We start from the raw sequence: 25652 nt of genomic DNA on the forward strand, positions 1-25652 counted from the left end.
ATATAGTTTTGTAATTATTTGGGATGCCTCTGTACAACTAGTAAAAATTTGAGAGCTGTACTACATGTCAAAATAGTTCCAGTGACCACGTTGCCACCATTATTAATTGTCTTTTAATGCTCAAGTCTTAAAACTCCACATAATGGAACCCATAAAATACATCCGGTCTCCTTATGTCTTCTAAACTTGAAGAAAAATTGAGCACACAAATCTTGATACCTTTTGACCCTGCATACATATCACATTTATTTTCTGTTCCTTCAGGCAGCGAAGTCTGTTTCAGAGGGGGACATATCGATAGTGAAGATGAAACGTAATTTCATACCTTTGAGGTATAACGAATATCTGGCTATATCAAGCACCTGAAGTCATTTCAATGAAGGTCTTGAAACGGTTTAGTTCAGTAGAGGTTGGGGGGGGGGGCAGACTTGATTAATTAAATAAGGCAGCACGGTGGAGACTGGTTAGCACATCTCCCTCATAGTTCTGATGACCTGTCTTCACATCTGACCTTGCTTGTGCGGAGTTTGCATATTCCCCTTGTGCCTGCGTGGTTTTTCTCCAGTTACACTTGACTTCCTCCTGCATCTATAAAACATGCTGCTCGGTTAATTGAAGACTCGAAACTGTTCGCTGGTATCAATGTGAGTGTGAATATTAGTTATGTACTTTGATTCATTGGCAACAAGTTCAGGATGTATCCCACCTCTTGCGTGCAGTCAGCTGGGATAGGCTCCTGCACATTTGTGACCCTATGAATTAATTAAATGGATTGAAAGTATTTTAAATATACCTGGAATATAGCATGAGGAAAGACGCGATGAAGCAACAAAGGTCACTTTCATATTGATCAAGAATGGTAAAAGATACTATTTTTTTTAAATGTTGCCTGGGTTTTAAATGGGTAAAGGGTCACGTTTTAACATCGATGCTTGGTCGTAATTTCAAGGTTGATTTCAAATTTTAGACATTCATAGTAAATGCAAGCCTTACTGACAAAGCAAATGGTGCGCCATTTAAATTGTGTTTAAATGTTGCGCTTCAAACTCAGGATAATGGATACAATTACATGAATGATCCCAACTATTAAATGAATTACCTGTCTTTATACAGTTGGAATAATGTTAAAGATGTGATCATTCCATCACTTCCACAAATTTCTACATATATTTCAGAACTAACCATTTATTGTTCCATTGCGTGAATGCAAAATCTTTTCCTTTTGGCTTGTCCTATTAGGGGTCGCCCCAGCGCGTCATCTTTTTCCTTGTTAGTGTATCTCCTGCATCTTCCTCTCTGAACACCAACTGTCCTCATGTCTTCCCTCACAACATCCATCAACCTTCTCTTTGGTCTTCCTCGTTCTTTTTTTTCTGGCAACCCCATCCTCAGCACCCTTCTGCCAATTAACTCACTCGCCTCTAGACATCCAAACCATCGAAGTCTACCCTTGTCACCAAAACATCCAACTTTGGCTGCCCCTCTCATGAGCTCCTTTCTAATCCCATCTAACCTATTAACGCCTCGCGAGAACCTCAACATCCTAATTTCTGCCACCTCTAGTTCTGCTTCCTGTTGTCTCTTCAGTGCCACCATCTCCAATCCATACATCATGGCTGGCCTCACCACTATTTTATAAACTTTGCCCTTCATCCTAGCAGAGACTCTTCTGTCACATAAGACACCAGACACCTTCCGCCAGCTGCTTGGGCCAGTTTCTTCACTTCTTTACCACACTCACCATTGCTTTGGATTGTTGACCCCAAGTATTTGAAATCATCCACCCTCGCTATCTCTTCTCCCTGGAGCCTCACTCTTACCTCTCCAACCCTCTCATTCACACACACACACATTCTGTTTTACTTTGACTAATCTTCATTCCTCCGCTTTACAGTGCATGTCTCCATTTTTGTAATTGCTCCTGCACCTGATCACTGCATATCACAATGTCATCTGCGAACATCATGGTCCAAAGGGATTCCAGTCTAACCTCATTTATCAGCCTATCCATTACCACAATGAACAGAAAGGGGCTCAGAGCTGATCACTGATGCAGTCCCACCTCCACCTTCAATTCTTCTGTCACACCTACAGCGCACTATTCTGATATATTTCTCCTGGTCATGTCATCCCGATAAACATAAAAATAGATATTGAAATGAAAAATACATATAACATTCACTTCAATGTGCGGAGCGGAGAGCACGTCATCCATGTGCAAACTTGCGGAAGTGTCATTTGACATCCAAGTGGTTGCCATATTGGGTGCATCTCCTGCCCGTGACATCACTCCGGACATTCACCATTGAAAACATGTTGTGGCCCTTACCGTGGGACACGCCCTTTCAGACACGGAAGCTCTTTTCAAAGAAGAGAACATCTCACAATAGAGTGAAGTGTCTGGGGCAATGTTTTACCCTATTGTTTCGAGCCATATTTAGATGATATGCGGATCACTTCTAACCAACAACAGACTCCCCGACAGTATGGCAGCATATAGCGTTCTCATCCACAAGCGATGACAAGGCCGCGGCCCGGATGCGACGAGCCGATCGCGCCTTCGGCCAGGGTGGCACTGAGGTGGTTTTTTGCAGCACCAAGCCGGGCCGCTTCACGGCGCTGTCGTCGCTCGCGGCTGAGTGCGGTTAGCACCCGTGTCATATGTACGCAGATCTTATGTTATGAGAGATGGATTACGTGCAATGAGCTGGCATTTTGGCTAATACAAAAGAAAAACGAGCTATCTTCCCGCAGGTAAAAGTAATAGAAACAAACAAGTCATCTCGAGCATGCACCTGCCTCCAACTTCACTTCCTGCTTCTTGGTGACAACAAATCCCTTGAGAGGTTTTTCATGACGGGAGTTACAAAAAGCCATATACGTCAAATATGTTTTTTGGTGAAAAAACGGATGGGTCCATACCGGCTGCCGTTTTTACATTAATAACATACTAAAAATCGTCCATTTCATGACACTAGACCTTTAAGCATACAGCACCACAGTTCCTCTCTTGGTACTCTGTCATAGGCTTTCTCTAGAGGCACAAAGACACAATGTAGCTCCTGACATTCTCTGTACTTTTCCACTAGCATCCTCAAGGCAAAGAGTGCATCTGTGGGACTCTTTCCAGGCATGAAAACATACTGTTGCTCGCAGATACTTACTTCTGACCTGAGTCTAGCCTCTACTACTCTTTCCCATAACTTCATTGTGTGGCTCATCAACTTTATGCTTCTTAGTCTCCACAGCTCTGCAAGTCCCCTTTGTTCTTAAAAATGGGAACTACCACACTTTTCCTCCATTCTTTAGGCATCTTGTCACCCTCTTGTATTCTGGTGAATAAGTTGGTCAAAAACTCTGCAGCCACCTCTCCTAATTGTTTCCATATCTCCACAGGTATGTCATCAGGACCAACTGCTTTTCCTTTTTTCATCCTCTTTAGTGCCATTTTAACTTCCCCCTTACTAAATATTGCTACTTCCTAGTCCTTCAGACTTGCCTTTTCTACTCTTCCTTCTCTTGTTTTTTTTCATCAACTTCTCAAAGCATTATTTCCATCTATTTTGCGCACCATTCAACACATTTCCATCTCTATGCTTAATCACGCTTACCTGGTGCATGTCCTTACCATCTCTTACCCTCTGCATTTATCAGGGCTTGGGGCCGGCCTACAGATTGCACTGGCTTGTGCCCCCATAGGGCTGAATTGGGTGAATGCAAAATGGTTCCATCATACTAGTAATTCAGTTCACAGATCCCTCTGGTGTATTGGAAAATAACGAGTCCTCCAGAGCGGCTTCAATGGTAAAGACAATTTTAGTGACACAAAAGGGATCGTTTGTAAAAACAAGAAACTGAAGACACCTTATTTGTGGTAGTTTTCAAGGAAAACTCATACATTCAAAACATATCTTCACAAACTGTTGCAAATCATGAAACTTCATTTCAGACACCTAACTGTACAGACATTTTGCAATTAAAAGTTGGGAAAATTACTGTACAATGTCATGTAGTTTAATAGCAACTGGCCTTTTGATGGGTAATAAATACCTTACATTACATCAGACAGGGTCTCTGCAGTGCTCATGACATGTTCTTTGGAAGATCTTTCTAGATGTTTGACAATTAATGCTGATCTTGGGAGCATCAAATGATTTTGGTTATTCCAGATTATTGAACTGCAGACATCCAAACCTGATAGCACAAAGAACAACAAGGAAAGCAGCAGCAAATGCCAGACCATAGGGATCACTCTGGTTGGTGGAGGAGGAAGAGGAGACCCCCTAGCGGATGCCATGCCCCTTGTCTAAACCTGGCAACAAGAGAGTACATTCCAGATTAAGTATCACGTATCGGAAAGAGTCACACTTATGGCAGATCCTCATCCAGGGCAAAAGAAATGCCGTACCGTTGTCATCGCTGCCTGGCTCTACGGTCTCCCAGTTCATGGATCTTTGGACAGCCTTCTTCCAGTGAGCAAAACGGAACTCGCTCTCTTTGGGAGGGTTATGCATGCAAGGTCAGCTGATTTCAGGAGAACTACAGCAGGCAGGCAGTTCTATCTTATTTTGCAAACTTGGTCACATGGTTTCCTTTCTTACCGTCACGGTTGATCTGAGGCTTGTATTTTTCAGAGGTGATGTGAGGAAGGTCACTGGGGCTTAGCCTCCACACATTCACGCCCTCTGCAGCCCCTGCTGCCATGGCAGCACCCAGAGCCGTAGTCTCTGACATAGAAGGTTTCACTGGACCACCATCACAAAGGGACCATAAATGTGTGGGCACACACACACACACACAAATCTGTGACAGAGCCTCAGGACTTTGTTGATTCACCGAACCATTTTCTTAAAGGAAAGCTCCGGTCATTGCTTACGTCGACAAAATGCTGATATCTTGTTCATCCATTATGGCATAAAAATTTTCAGTATTGAGCAACTTTTTTGTGTGACACGTTGAACCACTTCGTTACTTTGTACTTGAACTACTACTACTAGCACAACTGGAATCGCTGACTGGTGTGCTTCCCGACAGTAGTGGCTGTTGGTGTGCCTTTGTCCTGCTAAGCAAATCGATCAATACTTTTAGGTTATGACGCAGTTCCTTTGTGATGCGGAATTCGTGAATGTTCCAAGGAGTAACTATATAAGGACGGGAAAGCCCGTCAACGGGGCTTATTCACACTGCACTGCTGCTTTGAGACAAAGTACAGTAGTTGGGACAAACTACACAGGCGCCTGCTGCCTTTCATCTTTGAACATTTTAACATTTCTGCAAAACTTTCGCTAACATAGAATATTCGCTGGAAAGAACATTTGCCTATTTAGGAACATTCGTTCAATGTTGGTGACTATTCGCCGTTTTGGCTTGTCTACTCTGCCTTTGAACTTCTATTTTGTGTTCGTGATTTTTTATTTATATGGTCGTGTGTGTGATTAAATTGTCTTAAACACAACTGTCTTGTCGCATTTTGCTCGTTTGAGCAAAGGGGACATTAGTCTAAATTCACACATAACAGTGCTCAAAATGTTGACTGCATACCGTGGCCTGTTTGTTGTACAGCTCAGGACGACCACACTTCGCTAGCCACTGGGTCCGTACATGTTTCTTTTTCTTACAGAATATGCCACCGAGCCTACCTTGAATTATTTCTATCCGAATTATGGTGAAATTTTGCATGTGATGTCACTACAAATCGGCCAGGATTCCTTTGTGTACCCATAGAATACATCACATCCGCACAAGTAGGTCTTGTGACTTGCCAAAATGGAGGCAGCCAGGAAAATTCACAATTGCTGATAAAAATCTTCTCAAAATACCATTAAATTATATCGGATTAACTTCACATTTTCAAGGTACAGTACATATGACATGGCCTATCAGATTATGGGTTTTCATTTTTCAGTCATTCCTTTGATTACCATGTTTAGCATGGCAGAGAGAGCTCAAGCCAAGCAAAGACAAACGGGCCGCATGAAAAACAGTCACAGTGGGTGTACACTTACACTACCTTTGTTTTGGTACTGTGGGTTTTAAAGGTTTTCCCTAAAATGAGGTTTCTCTACTATGTAGGATAGTAAAAAAGAGCTTCCACTATTTTTTCTATATTAATTTTTCAAACAGGTGGCATGGTGGCGCAGCTGTAAAGCGTTGGCCTCACAGTTCTGACTGCCCCGCCTGTGGGGAGTTTGTATGTTCTCTCCGTGCCTGCGTGGGTTTTTTCCGGGCACTTCGGTTTCCTCCCACATCCCCAAAACATGCAACTTTATTTGGACACTCTAAATTGCGCCTCGGTGTGGTTGTGAGTGCAACTGTTGTCTGTCTCCATGTTCCCTGTGATTGGCTGACAACCAGTTCACAGTGTACCCTGTCTCCTGCCCGTTGCCAGCTGGGATCATCTCCAGAACTCCCGCAAACCTTGTGGGGATAAGTGGCTAAGAAAATGGATGGATGGGTGTATGCATTGTAAAATCATAACATCATATGAACTCTCGTGATCTGAGGATTATATCACCTTGATTTATTCTCTCTCTCTCTCTGATATAGTATCAGAAAATAGACTAAACATAAGGTGTCTCAAGTGTAGAGTGAGCATGACCCCTCATACCTACGGCCACGCCAAGGATGTCAGCCTGCAGTTGCATCAGTAATCTGTTTGCTGTCATGCCTCCATCCACCTGCAGCTGCACCAGAGGGACACCGCTGTCCTTGTTCATTGCATCAACAATCTGACACACAGGAATGTCATGGACTTTAGTACAGAAATATGAAGTATTTTCAGGAATCATATGCTTGCTTCGAAACACAGATCCTCATTGAGAACTCGCAAACAAACCAGTATCTTGAAAGCAATAATACTTACTGGTCGGGTGTTATGGGCTTTCATTATTTACCTTACAAATGCCAATGTGCTTATCTAAATTCTGACATAAAATTACCTCGCAAATTTTAGGCAACTCAAATGAGCTACAAAGCAATAACGAGAGCTTGCTTTGCCTCGCAAGCAGAGGGGCTACAATTTGTGACAACACACACCAATAATGATGTGTAAAAGGGGGGCCAGTGACCCCGGGCATCAAAGTCTGGGGTTCCAGGGGGCAGCAGCCAAAAGGGTTTGGACGATCGTATTAAAAAAAAAAAAAATCACCCACAACCCCACCATATGTATTTCAAATTGGTCATCGGGGAAAAAAATCCATCACATTTGCAGTGTAGATTTTAATCAAGCAAAATAAAAGACCAACACACATGAACACTTTGGCAGCACATGGAACTTTAACAATGACCTGCTGCTCGGCCACACACTCTCCTGCCTAGTTTACCTTACACCGCCCCCCTTTGCTCTTAAAGGAGTACACTCATGATTACAAATGTTACAGTACTTATGCGGCCCATCAATGTGGCCCATCAATGACAGCGTCCTTATGCGGTGCTCACCACCGGTGCTTTAGTTAGCAACACAGTCTGGGCAATGTAGAGCAAAGACGAGATGGACAAGCTGCTTATGTTTACTCTCAATAATAATGGTGAAAGTTAAAAAAGAAATGTTTTTTTAAGATTTCATGAATGTCGGAGTTTGTGAAAAATGTTGAAACTGGATTAGATTTTCTCTTTTATGAGTGAGAAAGGTCTGGTCTGAAGCCAAAGTAGAACCTAACCCTAAGTGCAGGATGAGATGGTGTGTAATGATAAAATTCCACCTTGGCACAACCTGATTGAGGATGAAAGTACAGACAATACAGTGCACAAAAAGCTAATTCTGTATTTTAAATATAGGAGGCAACATAACTTTAACTTTAAACTGTTTGGGAGCATCATTCAGCTTTCAACATGCATTGCTAAACATATCCTGCAAGCAATAATTCAGTTTTACACCAAGAAAAACAGAAAGCGATAGCCCCCCAACCCTGCTTGAAAAGTAGATCTTGGGGTTAAAAAAAACAAAGTCAGTGCAGCCCTGCTCTAAGCTACATCCTGAATTTTAATTTCAATTTTATATGCCAACATGGTCCGACAGTCACAGTAAGGCAAGGATTATTTACAGCCAAAGGGATCTACAGTGCCCCTTGAAAGGGTCCCATCGAATTATTACCTCTCTGGTTTGGAAGCAGACTGCCTCAAGAGCAGCAAAAGCCAAATGGCTCTTGTTGGTGAACTGCGTGAGGCCACAGATGATGCTACAAAAGGCAAAAACGGTATCAGCACATTTTACAACTAAGTTGTCCCACACCAAATTTTAGATTTTGAATCCGCCCTTAGATTTCTGGGTTAAATCCCATTAAGTGCTGCATATCTCACCCCCGTGCACTGGGCTCCCAATATGGAGCATAAAGACCAGAAAAAGCCGGCACAAAATAACAGCCATAAGATGTCCCTGCTGAGGCAGCCAATTTCTCTACAATGAGGGTGAAAGAAAAGACCTGACTGTAACTGTTTTGTTTTTCCATACAACGAAGCAATGACCACAAAGCAACAGACCAATCTCTGCAGAGGAGTGCACGATTCCCATATTGTCCTTGAGCCATCGAACTACTGCCCCAGCAATGGCCACTGAGCCCTGTCAGCAACAGAGAATCCAGTTAAATTGGTAGTAATACTTGGTCACACCAATAAAATAAGAAGATGCATTCAAAGCACACATGAACCTCTAGTGCATAGCAAGGAGGCTGCTCTCTTCCCATTTTGTAGGCAACTGTAGTCAGCAGGCCATGCTCTGACATGATGGCCTGGTGAAATGGTAAAAATGTTAAATCAATAGAGGAATTAAATTATTTGCATAAATTGTCACTACATACCTTCTTCCCTGTATTTCTGAGCATGAAGCAACCTGTCCCATACCTTTTCAAGACAATACAAAAAAATCCAATGATCAAACTGCAACAATAGCAAGATGCTGTTGAAGATACAATTTGTGAATGAGTACGTGTTTTTGGTCTGGCCGTCCTTGAAGCACATCTGACCAACCAGTGCAGCCGACTGGTCACCAAGGCACTGATTAAAAAAAAAAAAAAAAAACAACAACAACAACAAGGTATCATTTGTATGTCTGCTAAACATTTTGAGACAGATATTATTTGAGAATTCATTCCTCCTGATAACAGATGAGTCTCAAAATGAAAACGTGTTTGACAAATTGATGATTTTACACCAGGGGTGGGGGAAAAATTATAGCCTGCGAGCCACATCCAGAATCCCCCATATGCTGACTGCATCACTTTGATCTTGTCCTGTAATGCTGAGTGGTTCCATCAGATAAGGCAGTAGGTACAGTTATACATTGACTTGACTTTGGCTGTTGAGTTTTTACTCCACTACTGCTCTAAACCCTTCTTCATCCATGAGTGGGCAAAAGAAAAGAAAAAGAAAGTCGACATTGAGTGCCAAGTGATTACAATAGAATGGACTACAAAATACTTTTTCCACAGAAGTTGATCAAAGTCTGGATATCTAATTTGTTAAGAAATCACTACAGGTTTAGAGGAATATAACACCCACCAAACAGGTTGATAATGCCAATAACAGCCAATCAACACAGGAACTGATGGCTGCGGCTCAGCAGTTAAAAATCAAGATTCCGGACTCAGCAAATCACCTTTATCTGACAAAAAGCCATCCAAGATTCAGTTACACAAGACCCTGAAACACCGCCACGGGAGCTGCAGATGGAACTGGTTGATCTCCAATATATTACTGTCTTACAGGAGAACTTCTGCTCTATAACTGGTTGAGTTTTATGCTTCATGAAGCACAGACAAATTTCCAGAAATGCAGAAGACGGCACAGAGTGTCTGGCTCTGCATGTGTGTGAACAGACTTTTAGTGTGATGAACACCTCAGATGTGTTCTGATAATTGCCATAACAAAACTTTGATGCACTGGCAAATAAAAAAAGTGAGAAACTAAACAACACTGTTCCCATTAAAAGTACATTAAGTATTAACACTACAATACCTCTTCTTCAGCAACTGGTCCCGGTCTGGCCCACCTGTCAAATTTAAAAGTCAATGTGGCCCTGAACCAAAAACTTGCCCCACCAATGTTTTACATCTTTAAAATTCACTTGAAATTTAAAAAAAAAAAACACACACACACACATTACACTTAACGAATAAAAATGTACTTTATCCAATCATTAATTTCCTTGGAGAGTATATTCTGTTCAGTCTTGCAGGGGGTTGAAGCCCATCCTAGCTGATTTTGGGCAAAAGGCAGGTGAGAGGCCTAAACTGGTCACCAGCCAATCACAGCCTCATTTACACAGTCACTGATTCACCAATGATTTATTTTGCAGGGGATTGAAAAGTGTAAATAAACATCCAATTCTTGCAGGGAGTGTAGAATACTGTCCAAAGGCCTGAGAGTACCATTAAGAACACCTGTTCGAAGAGGGCACCTGTCGGTGTGGTCACCTTGGTAAGGTGCGCTCTACTGAATGGTTATAACCGGTCATAAGCAGAACGCTAGGGTTGTCCCAAATGCACGACTTGGGACAGGGAGGCAGTTAAAGGAAGCTCTTTAGCCGTTCCAAGGTCATATGTCGGCGAGTCAGTCAGAGTGAGCAGCAGTATCAAGAGGGTCAAGCTTACGGGGTTGGTCGGAGGACAGGCGGAGGTCGGTACATGGGTTCAGAATGAGGAACGAGGCAGTACGGGAACGAAGCATGGATGGCAACGATCTGGCAAAGAGACAGTCTTCTGGGTCCGATATACACTCGGGTTTATTATCACTGATGAGACACAGGTGTGCAGGGGACCTGCACCGCCAGGGCTGGGACCCGCAGGACCATGACGGTAATACACTAAGATGTAATGGTTTGAAATCATGCATGGCACTGAAGGTTCCCCTACTTAAGTCACCACATGTCAAGGCCCGTCTTAAGTTTGGCAGTGACCATTTGGATGATACAGAGGAGACATGGGAGAAAGTTTTGTGGTCAGATGAGACCAAAATTATTCAACAGAATACTAGCAGGTGAGAAGATGCCTGAAGAATGAAGGAAAAGTGTGCTAGTCCCCATTTTTAAGAAGAAAGGCGATGTTCAGAGCTGTGGGAATTATAGAGGAATAAAGTTGATGAGCCACACAATGAAGTTTTGGGAAAGATGAGTGGAGGCTAGACTCAGGACTGAAGTAAGTATCTGCAAGTAACAGTATTGTTTCATGGCTAGAAAGAGTCCCACAGATGCATTATTTGCCTTGATTATGTTAATTGAAAAAGTACAGAGAAGGTCAGAAGGAGCTACATTGCGTCTTTGTGGATCTAGAGAAAGCCTATGACAGAGTACCAAGAGAGGAACTGTGGTACTGCATGTGGAACTCTGGTGTGGCAGAGAAATATGTTAGAATAGTGCAGGACATGTATGAGGGCAGCAGAACAGTGGTGAGGTTTGCCCTAGGTGTGACAGAAGAATTTAAGGTGGAGGTGGGACTGCATCAGTGATCAGCTCTGAGCCCCTTCCTTTTTGCTGTGGTAATGGATAGGCTGACAGATGAGGGTAGACTGGAATCCCCTTGGACCATGATGTTCGCAGATGATATTGTGATATGCAGTGAAAGCAGGGAGCAGGTGGAGGAACATTTAGAAAGATGGAGGCATGCACTGGAAAGGAGAGGAATGAAGATTAGCCGAAGTAACACAGAATTATGTGTGTGAATGAGAGGGGTGGAGTGGGAAGTGTGAGGCTACAGGGAGAAGACATCGCGAGGGTGGATGACTTAAAATACTTGGGGTCAACAATCCAGAGGAATGGTGAGTGTGGTAAAGAAGTGAAGAAACAGGTCCAAGCAGGTTGGAACAACTGGCGGAAGGTCTCTGGTGTTTGACAGAAGAGTCTCTGCTAGGATGAAGGGGAAAGTTTATAAAACAGTGGTGAGGCCGGCCATGATGTACGGATTAGAGACAGTGGCACTAAAGAAACAAAAGGAAGCAGAACTGGAGGTGGAAGAAATTAAGTTGTTGAGGTTCTCGCTCGGAGTGAGCAGGTCAGATAGGATTACAAATTAGCTCATAAGAGGCTCAGAACAGAAGTTAGATGTTTTGGAGACAAGGTTCGAGAGCGCAGACTAAGATGGTTTGGACATGTCCAGAGACGAGAGAGTGAGTATATTGGTAGAAGGGTACTGAGGATGGAGCTGCCAGGCAAAAGAGTGAGAGGAAGACCGAAGAAAAGGTTGATGGATGTTGTGAGGGAAGACATGAGGACGCTGGGTGTTAAGAGAGGAAGATGCACAAGAGAGGTTTCGATGGAAAAAGATGACACGCTGTGGCGACCCCTAACGGGAAATGCCGAAAGGAAAAGAAGAAAAGTAATAATTTCCCTACTGTTAATTCACTCAACTGAAGACTCCAAATTGCCAGAGGTTTGAATATTTTTTGGGGAGGTCTATATATGCCAACAACACTACGCAAATTATATATGTGGACACACGTTTGGCTGTTGTTTTCTACAGTCTCTGGCTTGTAAACATAATTAAATGTGAGGCCAGTGGTGTTTTGCCTATTCTGCTGCTACTTGTACACCATTGTTTAATCTTGTTTCTACAATGCTTCATGCAAATGAGTCACTTTGAAAACTGACTGTGTATGGGACCACAGCAACTTTGTGTGCGATCATGTGACTGCCTGTCAAAAAGCAAGAATGGCAGCATGGTGGAGATTAGTGCGTCTGCCGCAGCGTTCTGAGGACTGGGATTCAAATCATGGTGCCGCATGTGTCAAGTTTGCATATCTTCCCCATACCTGTGTGGGTTTTCTCCGTGCGCTCTAGTTTCTTCCCACATCCCCAAAACATGCATTGTAGGTTAATTGAAGACTAAATAGCCCGTAGGTGTGAATGTGAGTCCAAATAGTTATTTGTTTCTATGTGCCCTGCGATTGGGTGGGAACCAGCTCAGGGTGCACTCCGCCTCAAGTACAAAGATAGCTTGGATAGGTTCCAGCACTCCAGTGACCCTTACGAGGATAAGCACCTCAGTTAATGGATGGATGGAAAAAAAGGAGAATCACACTTGAATATCAAGAAATGTCACAGTCATAAATAAGTATACATCATATTTAGAAGGAGTTACCCCAGAGATTGGAACTCCTTCAAGGCTGGTTGTTTTCTGGTGAGAGGATATGAAGAGACGTGTTAATATTTCTCCCAAATACTTTACATGCATGTCATTTTAAAAGATTAAGCATAACCCCAGTCTCTTGCATGTAAATTACAAAAGGGTTAGAATTTTACATAGAAGATGGACATGAATGTCATGGACGATTTGCTGTATAAAAACAGTTGTTTTTGAAATATGTATTGATAATGCAAAATGCATCAATTTTGTTTTGGTGTATGGGTTTAAAAAACTAAATTGGGTGCATGTTTACATTTATTTCGGGGGTTATTTTTTTTCCAATTCACATAGCCAACATTATTCTTACGGGCTCATATATAGTACAAAAAGCAATTAACCTCCTGACCAGATGATTGTTGGAGTCATCAAAAGGCTTTTGCCACAATTTTTGTCTGGATATTCAACCACTCATCTTGGCAGAGTGAGGTTGTTCATATTAATTTGTTTCTGGGCACTGACACAATTTTCAAGCAAAGTCCACAAATGTTCAATTGGAGTCAAGCTATTCCAGATGTTTCCTTTCGTCATCCATTCCAAAACCATTTTTGATGTTTTAGGGATCATTATGCCTTTGAAACACCTGAGTAAACATTTCAGCCACGAAATTGTTGTTTCGAGGTGAATGTGAAGAATTTTCCTCTTTCATTATTATGTTCATTTTGTCCAGTGCGCCAGGAACACTGGTAGCAAAGCATCCCCCAGAGCATGAAGTTACCGCCGCCATGCGTGAGAAATAGGACAGTGTTACTGGGTTACAAAACCCGTTCCTCCAAACAACTGTCTGGGAAAATATTTGAACCTTCTGTTGATACAGAGTAGGCTTCTAGTAGGTGTGTCCCATGGTGGTGTTCACGTCAGTCAACAGAAATTAAACTTAGACCACCGAAAGGAGACATATTCTGGTGACCACAATATTGAGAGACATGTATCAATTGTGTGTGTCTTGATGGAAGGTAATGACCTTCAGTTACTGCTTGAGAGTGGAGAGTTCAGTTTTATTCGAGAGTTACCCTGGTCGCCGAGTTACATAGCTAAAACATTTACACCGATCAAGCCATTACTAACTGTATTTTTTACATGTAGCAAGTAAACTCTTGACGCCACTTGTCTTTGACTTCAGCCTCGTCAACTACAACATCTCCAAAGGGTGGTCGTTTGGATCTTTTTCCAGAACTTACACCTTTCAAATAGCTCCCAACTTGTGTAAATATTGTACCGTTTGTTAGGAATATTAGTTGATAAGTAGTTTTCATGCTTGCTAATGAGAAGTTGAAGAACTCCACAAGTTCAAATTCAATTGACCCCTCCGTAGAAATTGCGTCATTCGCGTCGCTGACCAATCAGAGGACAGAGATCTGCATAAACCACGCCACTTTTTTGCACCCGCCGTTCCCTCAGACAACGTTGCATGGTCCAGTATAGCTTTTGTTAGCATTTTATCGCGTATTTGGGTTCTTTAACAATAGATATGGTTAAGGGGTGTAGTCACGGACTTTGTAATAGTGACGACAGGTATCCTGAAAGGCTAGTTGGTGGAGTTCAATTCGTACCCTTTCCAAAACCGAAGACCCAGGACGAAAAATGTCTTCGATGGATCAAACTTTGTGGAAGACCGCATGATCAACTGAATCCATCAACCGGAACAGATATGTTTGCACGAAGGTAAGGCCTATGTTTGATTTTCAATACATGTCTCATATAAATGAATTATCAGTTCTTCGCTTGCATAACATAGCTACGTGTGAATGATTGACACACTTGATCTGTGTTGAGCCATATTTTGCGATGATCTGACTGCACAAACGTGTCTCTGTTCGGCGGCTAGGGAGCCAAGGTAAACCGGACTTTGTTTGCACGAAGGTATGCCCTATATTTGATTTTCAATAAGTCTCATATAAATGAATTAGCAGTTCTTCGCTTGCATAACATAGCTACGTGTGAATGATTGACACACTTGATCTGTGTTGAGCGATATTTTGCGATGATCTGACTGCACAAACGTGTCTCTGTTCCCGAGCTAAGCTAAACCAGACTAGCGAGTCCTAAAAGCCTTCGACGTGCACTGAGACGCCAAGACTGAAGGAAGGATGTTTGAGGACACTATAAAGTAGTGATTGTCATACTCGGTCAGGACTTACGTAGGTTCGGCACTAATTCAAGAATAATTATTGAGGGGAGCGCGTGACGTTACACAAAGAAAACGAGAGAAACAACTCGTAAATCAAGCCTCGCCTGCTTCTTTTCCTTCATACGGCGGTTCACAAACGGCTATACAGATACACATACAGATTCTGCAAACAAGTGTGATATGTAACACGAAAATAGGAAACGTTCAATGACGAATTCGTCTTTGGGTTATAATATATTATATTATGTGGCTTCTCGGTCTTCCTCTGACTCCGGAAAGATCTCGCGCTAATATCAATGGTTTCTCCGTTGATATGCATCTAAATACCATTGAAATACCCCTCGCTGAAATACTTGAAGCCCTGCTGTCTGCTGTTCAACGATATTTCACTGTTCGCTAAGAATGCGAGTGAGAAATCAGCTGGTAAATCGGACAATTTCGCTCTAGTCTTTTCTTCCTGCGCCACCATTTTTGCTAATTGTTTGTCTGAGGTTAGCACACGTGGGGTGACGTAACTTCAGGAGGTGTGGATAAGTGCCCTGTACGGAGGGGTCAATTAAAAGATGTTCCAGATTAGTTTTGATCCTGTGTGGATAAAAAGAAACCCCTCCCCGTATTTATTGAGATAAGTTTAATAAATCAATTTTTTTTTAAATGGTTGCAACAGCATTTACAGCAAAAAACATTGGGATGTTACAAATGCCATTAACACACACACACGCACACACAAACAGAGTAAACAGCAGTTTTCTTTTAAAGTTACATAATACTTCACAAACACTGTACAATAATGTTTTGACTTTATCCAAATGCGTTTAACGTTTGATCTAAAAAAGAAGCCAAAGTTTATTGCAAAATAAATTAATACTTTATTTCCCTTCTTCCAGTCCCTGCTCACATAAGTGTGAAACAGCCCTACTGACTCACAATAGCAGTTAAAAAAATGAAATTGCTTACTAGGTTTGAGATAATACAGATAATAGCCTCCAAAATACGTAAAAAAAATTGGCAGGGTATTACACATTAAATTACAGTATTTATCGCAAAGTGGGAGTATGTTCTTGTCAGTAACTGCGGCATACTACTTTGTGTAAATTTAATGTCGACCTTCAAAGCCGAAACCAAGATACATTTACAGTATATGCAGTATAGTCAGTTCATGGTTTAGTGTGAAATCTTGTGAACAACAGAACTTACCATCCAGCCGTATATTTCAGAGGAGCTTTTGACTTTGGGAAGAAGTTCCATTGGAATATCAAAGTAACTAAAAGCAGCAAAACAGGAAATGTTTGTTTTCTTTGAGATGTTAGATTAATGTGTTGTTTGGAAGATTCTTTAGAGAATGTTCCACTTCTTTTGCAATACATTGGTGCATAAAACAATCCAAAGTGGTCAGAGTCCCCCAAAATGTAATTCTGACCTTTCAATCCCTCTGTATTTCAGGAGTTATGTAATTAACACAGTTGATTAAGTGATCGTTGCGATTTTGTTGCATTTGATTCTTGCTGAATCGTGTTTTGACACAACTGAGAATAAAATAAATGCAAAACTTCGGTGCAAATTCAGTTTAAGAGTGAGGCCAAAATCAACACAATCTGTTAATTCTGAACTATTCCAGACATCAATTGTCTGCTCAATACGACACTGGAATTGAAAAAGTACTTCAGAACATTCAGGGGAATAGTCTCACGTCCATCGATGCCACCCTAAACACTGAGCGGGCAACTTTTCACACAGTTTAGTACATTACATCAGTAGTACAGCATATGATTCATTGTCATTAAATTTAATCAAAAATGGTAAAAGGACATGGCCCACTGGATTTCCTTTTCATTTTTTTAAGGAAGAAAAAAAAATGTTTTTGTTTTACTGATACTTTGAGTATTTCATTGGTTGTTGTCATATTTTAAAAGTTCATAATTAAAAAAAAATATTATTACTTCTGAAATAGTCTTTTTTTTAGATGCCTTTAGCGTTCGATGTCTGAAATTATGTATCATGATTTGCAAGACGTCTTTTGAAAATGCTAAATGTATTTTGGGATATATCGATTTTTGTTTATTTGTTCGATTTTCCAAACCACTTAACCACACAAGGGCAGAGACTATCCCAGCTGACTTCGCGCAAAAGGCGAACTCTACCCCAAACGGTTCGCCATTCAGTTATCGTTGTTGAAAATAAGCATTCCAGTGCCTTTAGTGTTTGTTTTTGGGGCTCTTTTGCAAATAGTTGTTCTTGTCACTCAAGCTGTCTTTAATGCCATAGGAGAGGGCCTCATTACATTGTTGCAATACACCCAAGCAGTGATTTTAAGTCCCTGGATGAGGCAGCCATTTTGCATTGACACAACAGCAGAGGACAAAATAAATGCTGTTATTTCTTGGATATAAATGAATATAGATGAAAGTCTTGCAACGATTGCATGGCTTTACTGTTATTATGACTCTATTCGGAAAATAGGTTAAAGCAATACTTCTCAAATAGTGGGGCGTACCCCACTGGGGAGCGGTGTGACCCTAGGAATTTTTTTTTTTTCTGTACTAGGTTAAAGCGTAATTGCACATCCACTACAGTAGTTAGCAGTGGCGCTCTCATTGTCAGAGTGTGCGCAGGGAGTATTAGCTCGATGGTGAAGATTTTTTTTTTATTGCACCGAGCAGGCGATCTGAAGTGGAATAAACGAACCCATTAGAGACAATGTGAAAAAAAATGAACGGGGATGAAAAGAAAGCGGGGTGAGACGAAGACAATCAGAGAAAAGAAAGTCACCCAAAGGAGTGGATGAGAAAATATGACTAAGTGTGAGTGGTTTTTTCTTTTTGCTAAGGGGGCGTGACAGAAAATAGTTGAGAAGGGGTTAAAGTCCTAGGTTTAGTGACTAGCTAGGAATATTTAGACACTTGCATCCAGCGTTTAAAGGGCAACATGTGAAGTATGCAACTCGCACAATTTTCTATGACGTTTATGAGCTGACCATTATACATATTTTTCTTTACTGTTATAAAAACGAAGTGTACTTTAATGAGCTGCCACCATTTGCTGTTGATTAGGATTGCCTTTACTACAAATGTCTACAATTTTAAATCAATAACATTTTGAAAAAGGACCTTAAGCGTGGCTTGTTCAGCATTGGAGACAAGGACTGCATAAAAAATGGAAAATATGCAATAATAATAATCAGTTTTATTGTAGTTTTTCACCTTTATTGATTATGTGAATTGACATCTATCTGTGGGCCATGGCTACATGTAGTGAGTTGGGTATATTCAAAACATTTTTTTTCAACGTGATTATGCAAGATAAATTTGCGTGGGGTTTAAAAATGATGAACAAAAAAATAGAGATGCCGAAAGGGTGTTTTGTGATGACCAGCAGCAGTGCTAATGTATCCTGAATGTAACGTAATTATTGTTTTTTTTTTGTTTGTTTTTTTTGGGGGGGGGACTCTGCTCTTCAACAGCGTTTCAGTAATTGAGAGTTTCTATCTGTGTTCATGTTCATGTGTGTGTGTTTGATGATTACCTGCAGAGTTCATGATCCCAGTCCATACTGTGAATGTTGAAGAGCATGGTGCGACTGGCATTAGAAACATCTGTGCAGTGGATTCCTTCGTTTCTGCCACCTGTCAGGCACTGAGGAACCAAAATAGCACTGGAGCAACTCAGGCATTTGAGAATATGTCTTGAAACACTGGGTCAGTTTCACATTTTTTGGGTCAATTCACAGTTTGTTTTAATTCTGTGTGACTGATGGCTGACATGAATCATACCCAGATGATCCAGGAGTCCACAGTGCCAAACATGGCCCGCCCACTCAGCACAGCCTGTTGCACAGTGTCCACGTTGTCTAGCAGCCAACGCAACTTCACTGCACTAAAGTAGGTGCTAAATGGAAGACCAGTCTTGTGCTATGGGAAGGCAGAAGCACAGATAAGAAGTACTGAAAATATTTAGAAAGTGGAGACGACAAAATCTATTTTTTTAAGCCTAGTAAGCAGGAGACATTCTAAACTACCCTCACTAAACTGTGGAAATCTTACAAGAAACAAGGTGACTCTTAGCCCACCAATCTTACCTTGAAGTGATTCTTATTTTTGCCTGGTGCTTTGCTGATGAGCCTTTCAACTGTAGATTGTGTGCGGAGGTCTAGCCAAACTACAGGGTGAAGGGAAAGTTAACTCACAGGGACTACAATTTCTAGGCCCATTATCAGTCGATCTGACATTCGGCATTATGACGTTTTTTTTTTTTTTTTTTTAAATCCAACAGCCAATAAGGTCTATTTAAATGTGGATATTTAAGACAATAGTGGATGAAAATAGCGATAGTGAAACATGGGTTGTTGTTTACAAACTCGACTACCTTCTTGAGTAAAGAAGACACCTGTCTCATCACAAAAAGAAATTGTTGGGGATTCATTTCAGCATGTATAAACCTGTTTCATTAGCTCAGATGTTTGGAAAGAGGTTCTATGATTACACATATTAACACATTTCTGTACAGTGCCATGGCAATTATTTGCCCCACTCCTGATTTTTTTATGTATATCTATCACACACAAATGTTTCAAATCAATTTCAATAATCACTCAGAGACAACTCAAGGAGATACAAAATTCAGTTTTCAAACCACACGTCCGGCCATCACTTCATGCCCTGAAACTCAAGGGCTCTTGGATTATGCAGCAGGACAACTATCCAAAACACAACAGCAAGTCCACCTCTGAATGGCTAAAAAAATAATAAAATAAAGTTTTGGAATGGCCGAGTCAAAGTCCATGTTTAAATCCAATTGAGATGCTGTGGTGTGACTTTAAATAGGCAGTTCATGCTAGAAAACTTCAATAAGGTTGATTTGAAACAATTCTGAAAAGAAGAGTGGGACAAAATTCCTCCAGAGCGATGTGAAAGACTCATTACCAATTATCGTAAATGCTTGATATCAGTTATTGCTACCAAGGGTGGCACAGCCTATTATTTGATCCTGGATACTCACTAATTAATTTCTGGGTGGAAAAAAATAAACAATTGTTTAATTATCTGCCCCATGAACATTTGTAACAACTCAGAAACAGCAGTGGTTCTTTGACCTTCCATGTTCAACCACATAAAGTGGTTTATAATTATACAAATTTTTTTCTCCCCTGTCATGTGTTGATCTGTATTTGTACTGTGTATTTTCTATGACTAGATGGAAATAGTGTGTTTGGGGACTTATGAAGTAATTACAACATCAGAGATGTTGCACAAACTCACCAATAGCATTATAGAGAGGTTCTCCTGTGTCTTTGTCCCAAACCAGGGTTGTTTCTCTCTGATTTGTCACACCCACCGCTGATAAAACAACAACAGCAAAAAAGAAAAACAGAATATATATATATATATATATATTATATATATATATATATATATATATCAATAAGTATCCCTTTACTCCTTTTACTTCTTAACAGTTGTGGTAATTCATCCTCTACTGGGGAATGATGGCGTGAAAGCATTTCCACCCACCTTTAATGTTGCCAATGTCAATGTTTAGCTGGCAAAGTTTTTCACATGTTTTCTCCATACATTCATAGACTGATTGTATTATTTCCTTGGGATCCTCCTCCACCCACCTGATTAAATTAATACAATGTAGGTGTCATAACATTCTAAAATACAGATATGACAATGTTTGTAACCAAATCATTTAACATCAAGACAACATGTTGGAAATGATTGAGAATTGAATATATAGTAAGGTGTGGCACAAACAACTGAATTAAACAGTATTATTATTGATGTAAACCCAGGGAATCAATAAAATGACACGATTCAACACTTGATGTCAACCAGTACACAAATTGGTTGAGAGTATGGGAGTAAATTTTGTAATTGTGTAAAACTCACCCCTCCTTTGGAAAACTTTGCTTTATTTCTGCCTGGTGGTGAATGATTAATTCAGCTGTCTTGGCATTGAAAACCTGTTGGCAAAAAAAGGTTAAAGAGAACAACACAGCGAAAAAAATCCACTAACAAGGCAAAATATCTAGGGCTTTTATTGGACTATTTCTGTGTGTGGATATGGAAAATTGTACACTTTTTTTTGTATGACTAAGACAATAATGTGATGGTTAAAGTAACCCAAAAATATAATTATGGGTGAGAAATGAACTTCTAGATGTTAAAACCTATTATGTATATCCAATCAGTCAGACATAATGTAAATCAGAATTGATTTTAGTTGTGTAAGATGGCAACTGTCCAACCAGTTGCGCAGCCCAACAGTTCAGTTACAACAGCTGCACCCAACTTAAAAGAGTAATATTCTAGAAAGAAGATGCCAGCATTCATTATGTGGATGACGCATGAGACCCACAATAAAGGTTTTATCAAAGATTCCAATATAAACTGTAAAATGGAGCACTTTTCGACAGTGGAACTACTGTGGCATTAGTTAAATCGACAATGTCAACAGCAGTGTTGTAGTAAGTCATTTGACTTTAAAAAATATTTTACTCTATTTTGGTCCTGCCATACTAATGCATCTCCAATGTCTGTGAGCTTCTCTATTGTTATTGTTGTCCAGGTGTCATATTTTCCACACTATAAAGCCTTTAATTTTACTCAAAAATCGACAGTGTGTCATGGGCGTGTCCTTCCTCGACCTAATGCGCACCTGGTTCGGTGACCAGACGCACCCACCTGCTTCTTGTTTGCGCTGATTACTGTTGATCGTGTATATTCCCACGCATGTTGGCTGGTCCCTCGCCAGATTGTTGTAGCTTGATGTCACGGTCCCAGAATTCCATGTTAATGTCTTTAAGCCTTTGTGTACCAAACCCTGCCATGTTCACGACCTTGTCTCTTCGCTTTGTGATTCTAACACTGTTGCCAGTTTGGACTGCTTGCCTGTTTATCGACCTTGAATTGAATAAATACACTCTCCGGACTGTAACTGGTCTCGTGAAGCGTGCATCTTGGGTTCAGCCTCATGTTGTAGTCATGATACAGTGCTCCTTTTTACCTGGTATGGTTTAGTTCCAAAATCTGTAAAACCTGTCCGACTTCAGTAAGCAGTCTGCTTGATTGACTGTCAGGCCATTTTCCACTGACGCAGGGACATAATACATTCACTACATACGGTGGCAGCGATAAACCAGACAACATTACCCAATATGTACACTATGTACACTGGCAGGGATAAACCAGAGAAAATTACATGGTACATACAGTACGTACGCTTAACATCAAAGCAAAATGCCTCCTGTAGGTATGCTACCCGTGTGCTGCAAAACAAAATTTGTAGCTAGCAGTTGTAAATGTTTAATATAGCATCCGAGAAAGAATTCAAGCTTTGATTCGGAAGTGGTGGAATGAAAGAAAAAAGAGAAAATGAACTGTGCCGAACTATGAAGATGAAACAGTTCCCGCAGGAACAAAGCGAGGTGGCCAGTTAGAGGATGTGTTTGAACAATTAATTATTGAAAACAGAACAGCCGTGAGAAGCGTCTCTCCGGTCACCATTCGACTAAAGGCAATACGGATACTCCAAGATATGAAAATCAAATACTTTCAAGGATGTGCCCCTGTTGGTGCTATTGCTTTATGAAAAGGCATCATCTCTCCATCCACACAAGGAGTACTGTGGTGCAGCAACACCTAGCGGATTACAAAATATTGAATTAAAAAAAAAAGTATTGCTCTTCTTTTCCTTTCGGCTTGTCCCGTTAGGGGTCGCCACAGCGTGTCATCTTTTGCCATCTTAGCCTATCTCCTGCATCTTCCTCTCGAACCCCAACTGCCCTCATGTCTTCCCTCACCACATCCATAAACCTTCTCTTTGGTCTTCCTCTCGCCCTTTTGCCTGGAGCTCCATCCTCAGCATCCTTCTACCAATATACTCACTCTCTCGCCTCTGAACATGTCCAAACCATCGAAGTCTGCTCTCTCGAATCTTGTCTCCAAAACATCCAGCTTTGGCTGTCCCTCTAATGAGCTCATTTCTAATCCTATCCAACCTGGTCACTCCGAGCGAGAACCTCAACATCTTCATTTCTGCCACCTCCAGTTCAGCTTCTTGTTGTTTCTTCAGTGCCACCGTCTCTAATCCGTACATCATGGCCGGCCTCACCACTGTTTTGTAAACTTTGCCCTTCATCCTAGCAGACACTCTTCTGTCACATAACACACCAGACACCTTTCGCCAGCTGTTCCAACCTGCTTGGACCCGTTTCTTCACTTCCTGACCACACTCTCCATTGCTCTGTTGTTGACCCCAAGTATTTGAAGTCGTCCACCCTCGCTATCTCTTCTCCCTGTAGCCTCACTCTTCCCCCTCTACTTTTCTCATTCACGCACATATATTCTGTTTTACTTCGGCTAATCTTCATTCCTCTCCTTTCCAGTGCATGTCTCCATCTTTCCAATTGTTCCTCTGCGTGCTCCCTGCTTTCACTGCATATGACAATATCATCTGCGAACATCATGGTCCAAGGGGATTCCAGTCTAACCTCATCTGTCAGCCTATCCATTACCACTGCAAACAGGAAGGGGCTCAGAGCTGATCCCTGATGCAGTCCCACCTCCACCTTAAATTCCTCTGTCACACCTAAGGCACACCTCACCATTGTTCTGCTGCCATCATACATGTCCTGTACTATTTTAACATACTTCTCTGCCACACCAGACTTACGCATGCAGTACCACAGTTCCTCTCTTGGTACTCTGTCATAGGCTTTCTCTAGATCCACAAAGACACAATGTAGCTCCTTCTGACCTTCTCTGTACTTTTCCACGAGCATCCTCAAGGCAAATAATGCATCTGTGGTACTCTTTCTAGGCATGAAACCATACTGTTGCTCGCAGATACTTACTTCTGTCCTGAGTCTAGCCTCCACTACTCTTTCCCATAACTTCATTGTGTGGCTCATCAACTTTATTCCTCTATAGTTCCCACAGCTCTGAACATCCCCTTTGTTCTTAAAAATGGGAACTAGAACACTTTTCCTCCATTCTTCAGGCATCTTTTCACCCGCTAGTATTCTGTTGAATAAGTTGGTCAAAAACTCCACAGCCATCTCTCCAAATTGCTTCCATACCTCTACCGGTATGTCATCAGGACCAACTGCCTTTCCATTTTTCATCCTTTGTAGTGCCTTTCTGACTTCCCCCTTAGTAATCATTTCCACTTCCTGGTCCTTCACTCTTGCCTCTTCAACTCTTCCTTCTCTCTCATTTTCTTCATTCATCAACTTCTCAAAGTATTCTTTCCATCTATTTAGTACACTACCGGCACCAGTCAACACATTTCCATCTCTATCCTTAATCACCCTTACCTGCTGCACATCCTTCCCATCTCTATCCCTCTGTCTGGCCAACCTGTAGAGATCCTTTTCTCCTTCTTTCGTGTCCAACCTGGTGTACATGTCTTCATATGCCTCTTGTTTAGCCTTTGCCACCTCTACCTTTGCCCTACGTCGCATCTCGATGTACTCCTTTCGCCTCTCCTCAGTCCTCTCAGTATCCCACTTCTTCTTCGCTAATCTCTTTCCTTGTATGACTCCCTGTATTTTGGGGTTCCACCACCAAGTCTCCTTCTCCCCTTTCCTACCAGATGACACACCAAGTACTCTCCTGCCTGTCTCTCTGATCACCTTGGCTGTCGTCGTCCAGTCTTCCGGGAGCTTCGGTTGTCCATCGAGAGCCTGTCTCACCTCTTTCCGGAAGGCCGCACGACATTCTTCCTTTCTCAGCTTCCACCACATGGTTCTCTGCTCTACCTTTGTCTTCTTAATCTTCCTACCCACCACCAGAATCATCCTACATACTACCATCCTATGCTGTCGAGCTACACTCTCCCCTACCACTACTTTACAGTCAGTAACCTCCTTCAGATTACATCGTCTGCACAAAATATAATCTACCTGCGTGGTTCTACCTCCGCTCTTGTAGGTCACTATATGTTCCTCCCTCTTCTGGAAATAAGTGTTCACTACAGCCATCTCCATCCTTTTTGCAAAGTCCACCACCATCTGCCCTTCAAAGTTCCTTTCCTGGATGCCGTACTTACCCATCACTTCTTCATCGCCCCTGTTTCCTTTACCAATATGTCCATTACAATCTGCACCAATCACAACTCTCTCGCTGTCTGGGATGCTCAGAACTACTTCATCTAGTTCCTTCCAGAATTTCTCTTTCAACTCTAGGTCACATCCTACCTGTGGTGCATAGCCGCTAACCACATTATACATAACACCCTCAATTTCAAATTTTAGTCTCATCACTCGATCTGATACTCTTTTTTACCTCCAAGACATTCTTAGCCAGCTCTTCCTTTAAAATAACCCCTACTCCATTTCTCTTCCCATCTACTCCGTGGTAGAATAATTTAAACCCTGCTCCCAAACTTCTAGCCTTACTACCTTTCCACCTG

At 41.5% G+C, this 25652-nt stretch overlaps 1 protein-coding gene across 2 annotated transcripts in view; it reads right to left on the bottom strand.

Annotated features, from left to right (window-relative positions):
- Nucleotides 1–214: 214 nt before the first annotated feature.
- The window catches only part of LOC133511807 (glycerol kinase-like), a 31173-nt gene continuing 5735 nt past the window's right edge, over nucleotides 215–25652 (bottom strand). Inside the window, exons 1-19 of one of the 2 annotated variants that reach the window (XM_061840759.1) lie at nucleotides 21923–22556; nucleotides 21128–21201; nucleotides 20747–20853; nucleotides 20495–20572; nucleotides 19315–19394; nucleotides 19010–19147; nucleotides 18763–18872; nucleotides 16438–16504; nucleotides 13068–13103; nucleotides 8924–8991; nucleotides 8796–8838; nucleotides 8646–8726; nucleotides 8479–8557; nucleotides 8299–8395; nucleotides 8093–8177; nucleotides 6608–6728; nucleotides 4602–4745; nucleotides 4409–4495; nucleotides 215–4312 (exon numbers count right to left, since the gene is read on the bottom strand). In XM_061840759.1, the coding sequence (XP_061696743.1) occupies nucleotides 4284–4312; nucleotides 4409–4495; nucleotides 4602–4745; nucleotides 6608–6728; nucleotides 8093–8177; nucleotides 8299–8395; nucleotides 8479–8557; nucleotides 8646–8726; nucleotides 8796–8838; nucleotides 8924–8991; nucleotides 13068–13103; nucleotides 16438–16504; nucleotides 18763–18872; nucleotides 19010–19147; nucleotides 19315–19394; nucleotides 20495–20572; nucleotides 20747–20804 (1401 nt within the window). In that variant the 5' untranslated portion in view covers nucleotides 20805–20853; nucleotides 21128–21201; nucleotides 21923–22556 and the 3' untranslated portion in view covers nucleotides 215–4283. Of the gene's footprint in view, nucleotides 4313–4408; nucleotides 4496–4601; nucleotides 4746–6607; nucleotides 6729–8092; nucleotides 8178–8298; nucleotides 8396–8478; nucleotides 8558–8645; nucleotides 8727–8795; nucleotides 8839–8923; nucleotides 8992–13067; nucleotides 13104–16437; nucleotides 16505–18762; nucleotides 18873–19009; nucleotides 19148–19314; nucleotides 19395–20494; nucleotides 20573–20746; nucleotides 20854–21127; nucleotides 21202–21922; nucleotides 22557–25652 lie in introns of those variants that run through there. The other variant, XM_061840758.1, reaches the window with a different exon arrangement.

This window comes from Syngnathoides biaculeatus, chromosome 14, assembly GCF_019802595.1.
Source record: "Syngnathoides biaculeatus isolate LvHL_M chromosome 14, ASM1980259v1, whole genome shotgun sequence".
Taxonomy (NCBI): domain Eukaryota; kingdom Metazoa; phylum Chordata; class Actinopteri; order Syngnathiformes; family Syngnathidae; genus Syngnathoides; species Syngnathoides biaculeatus.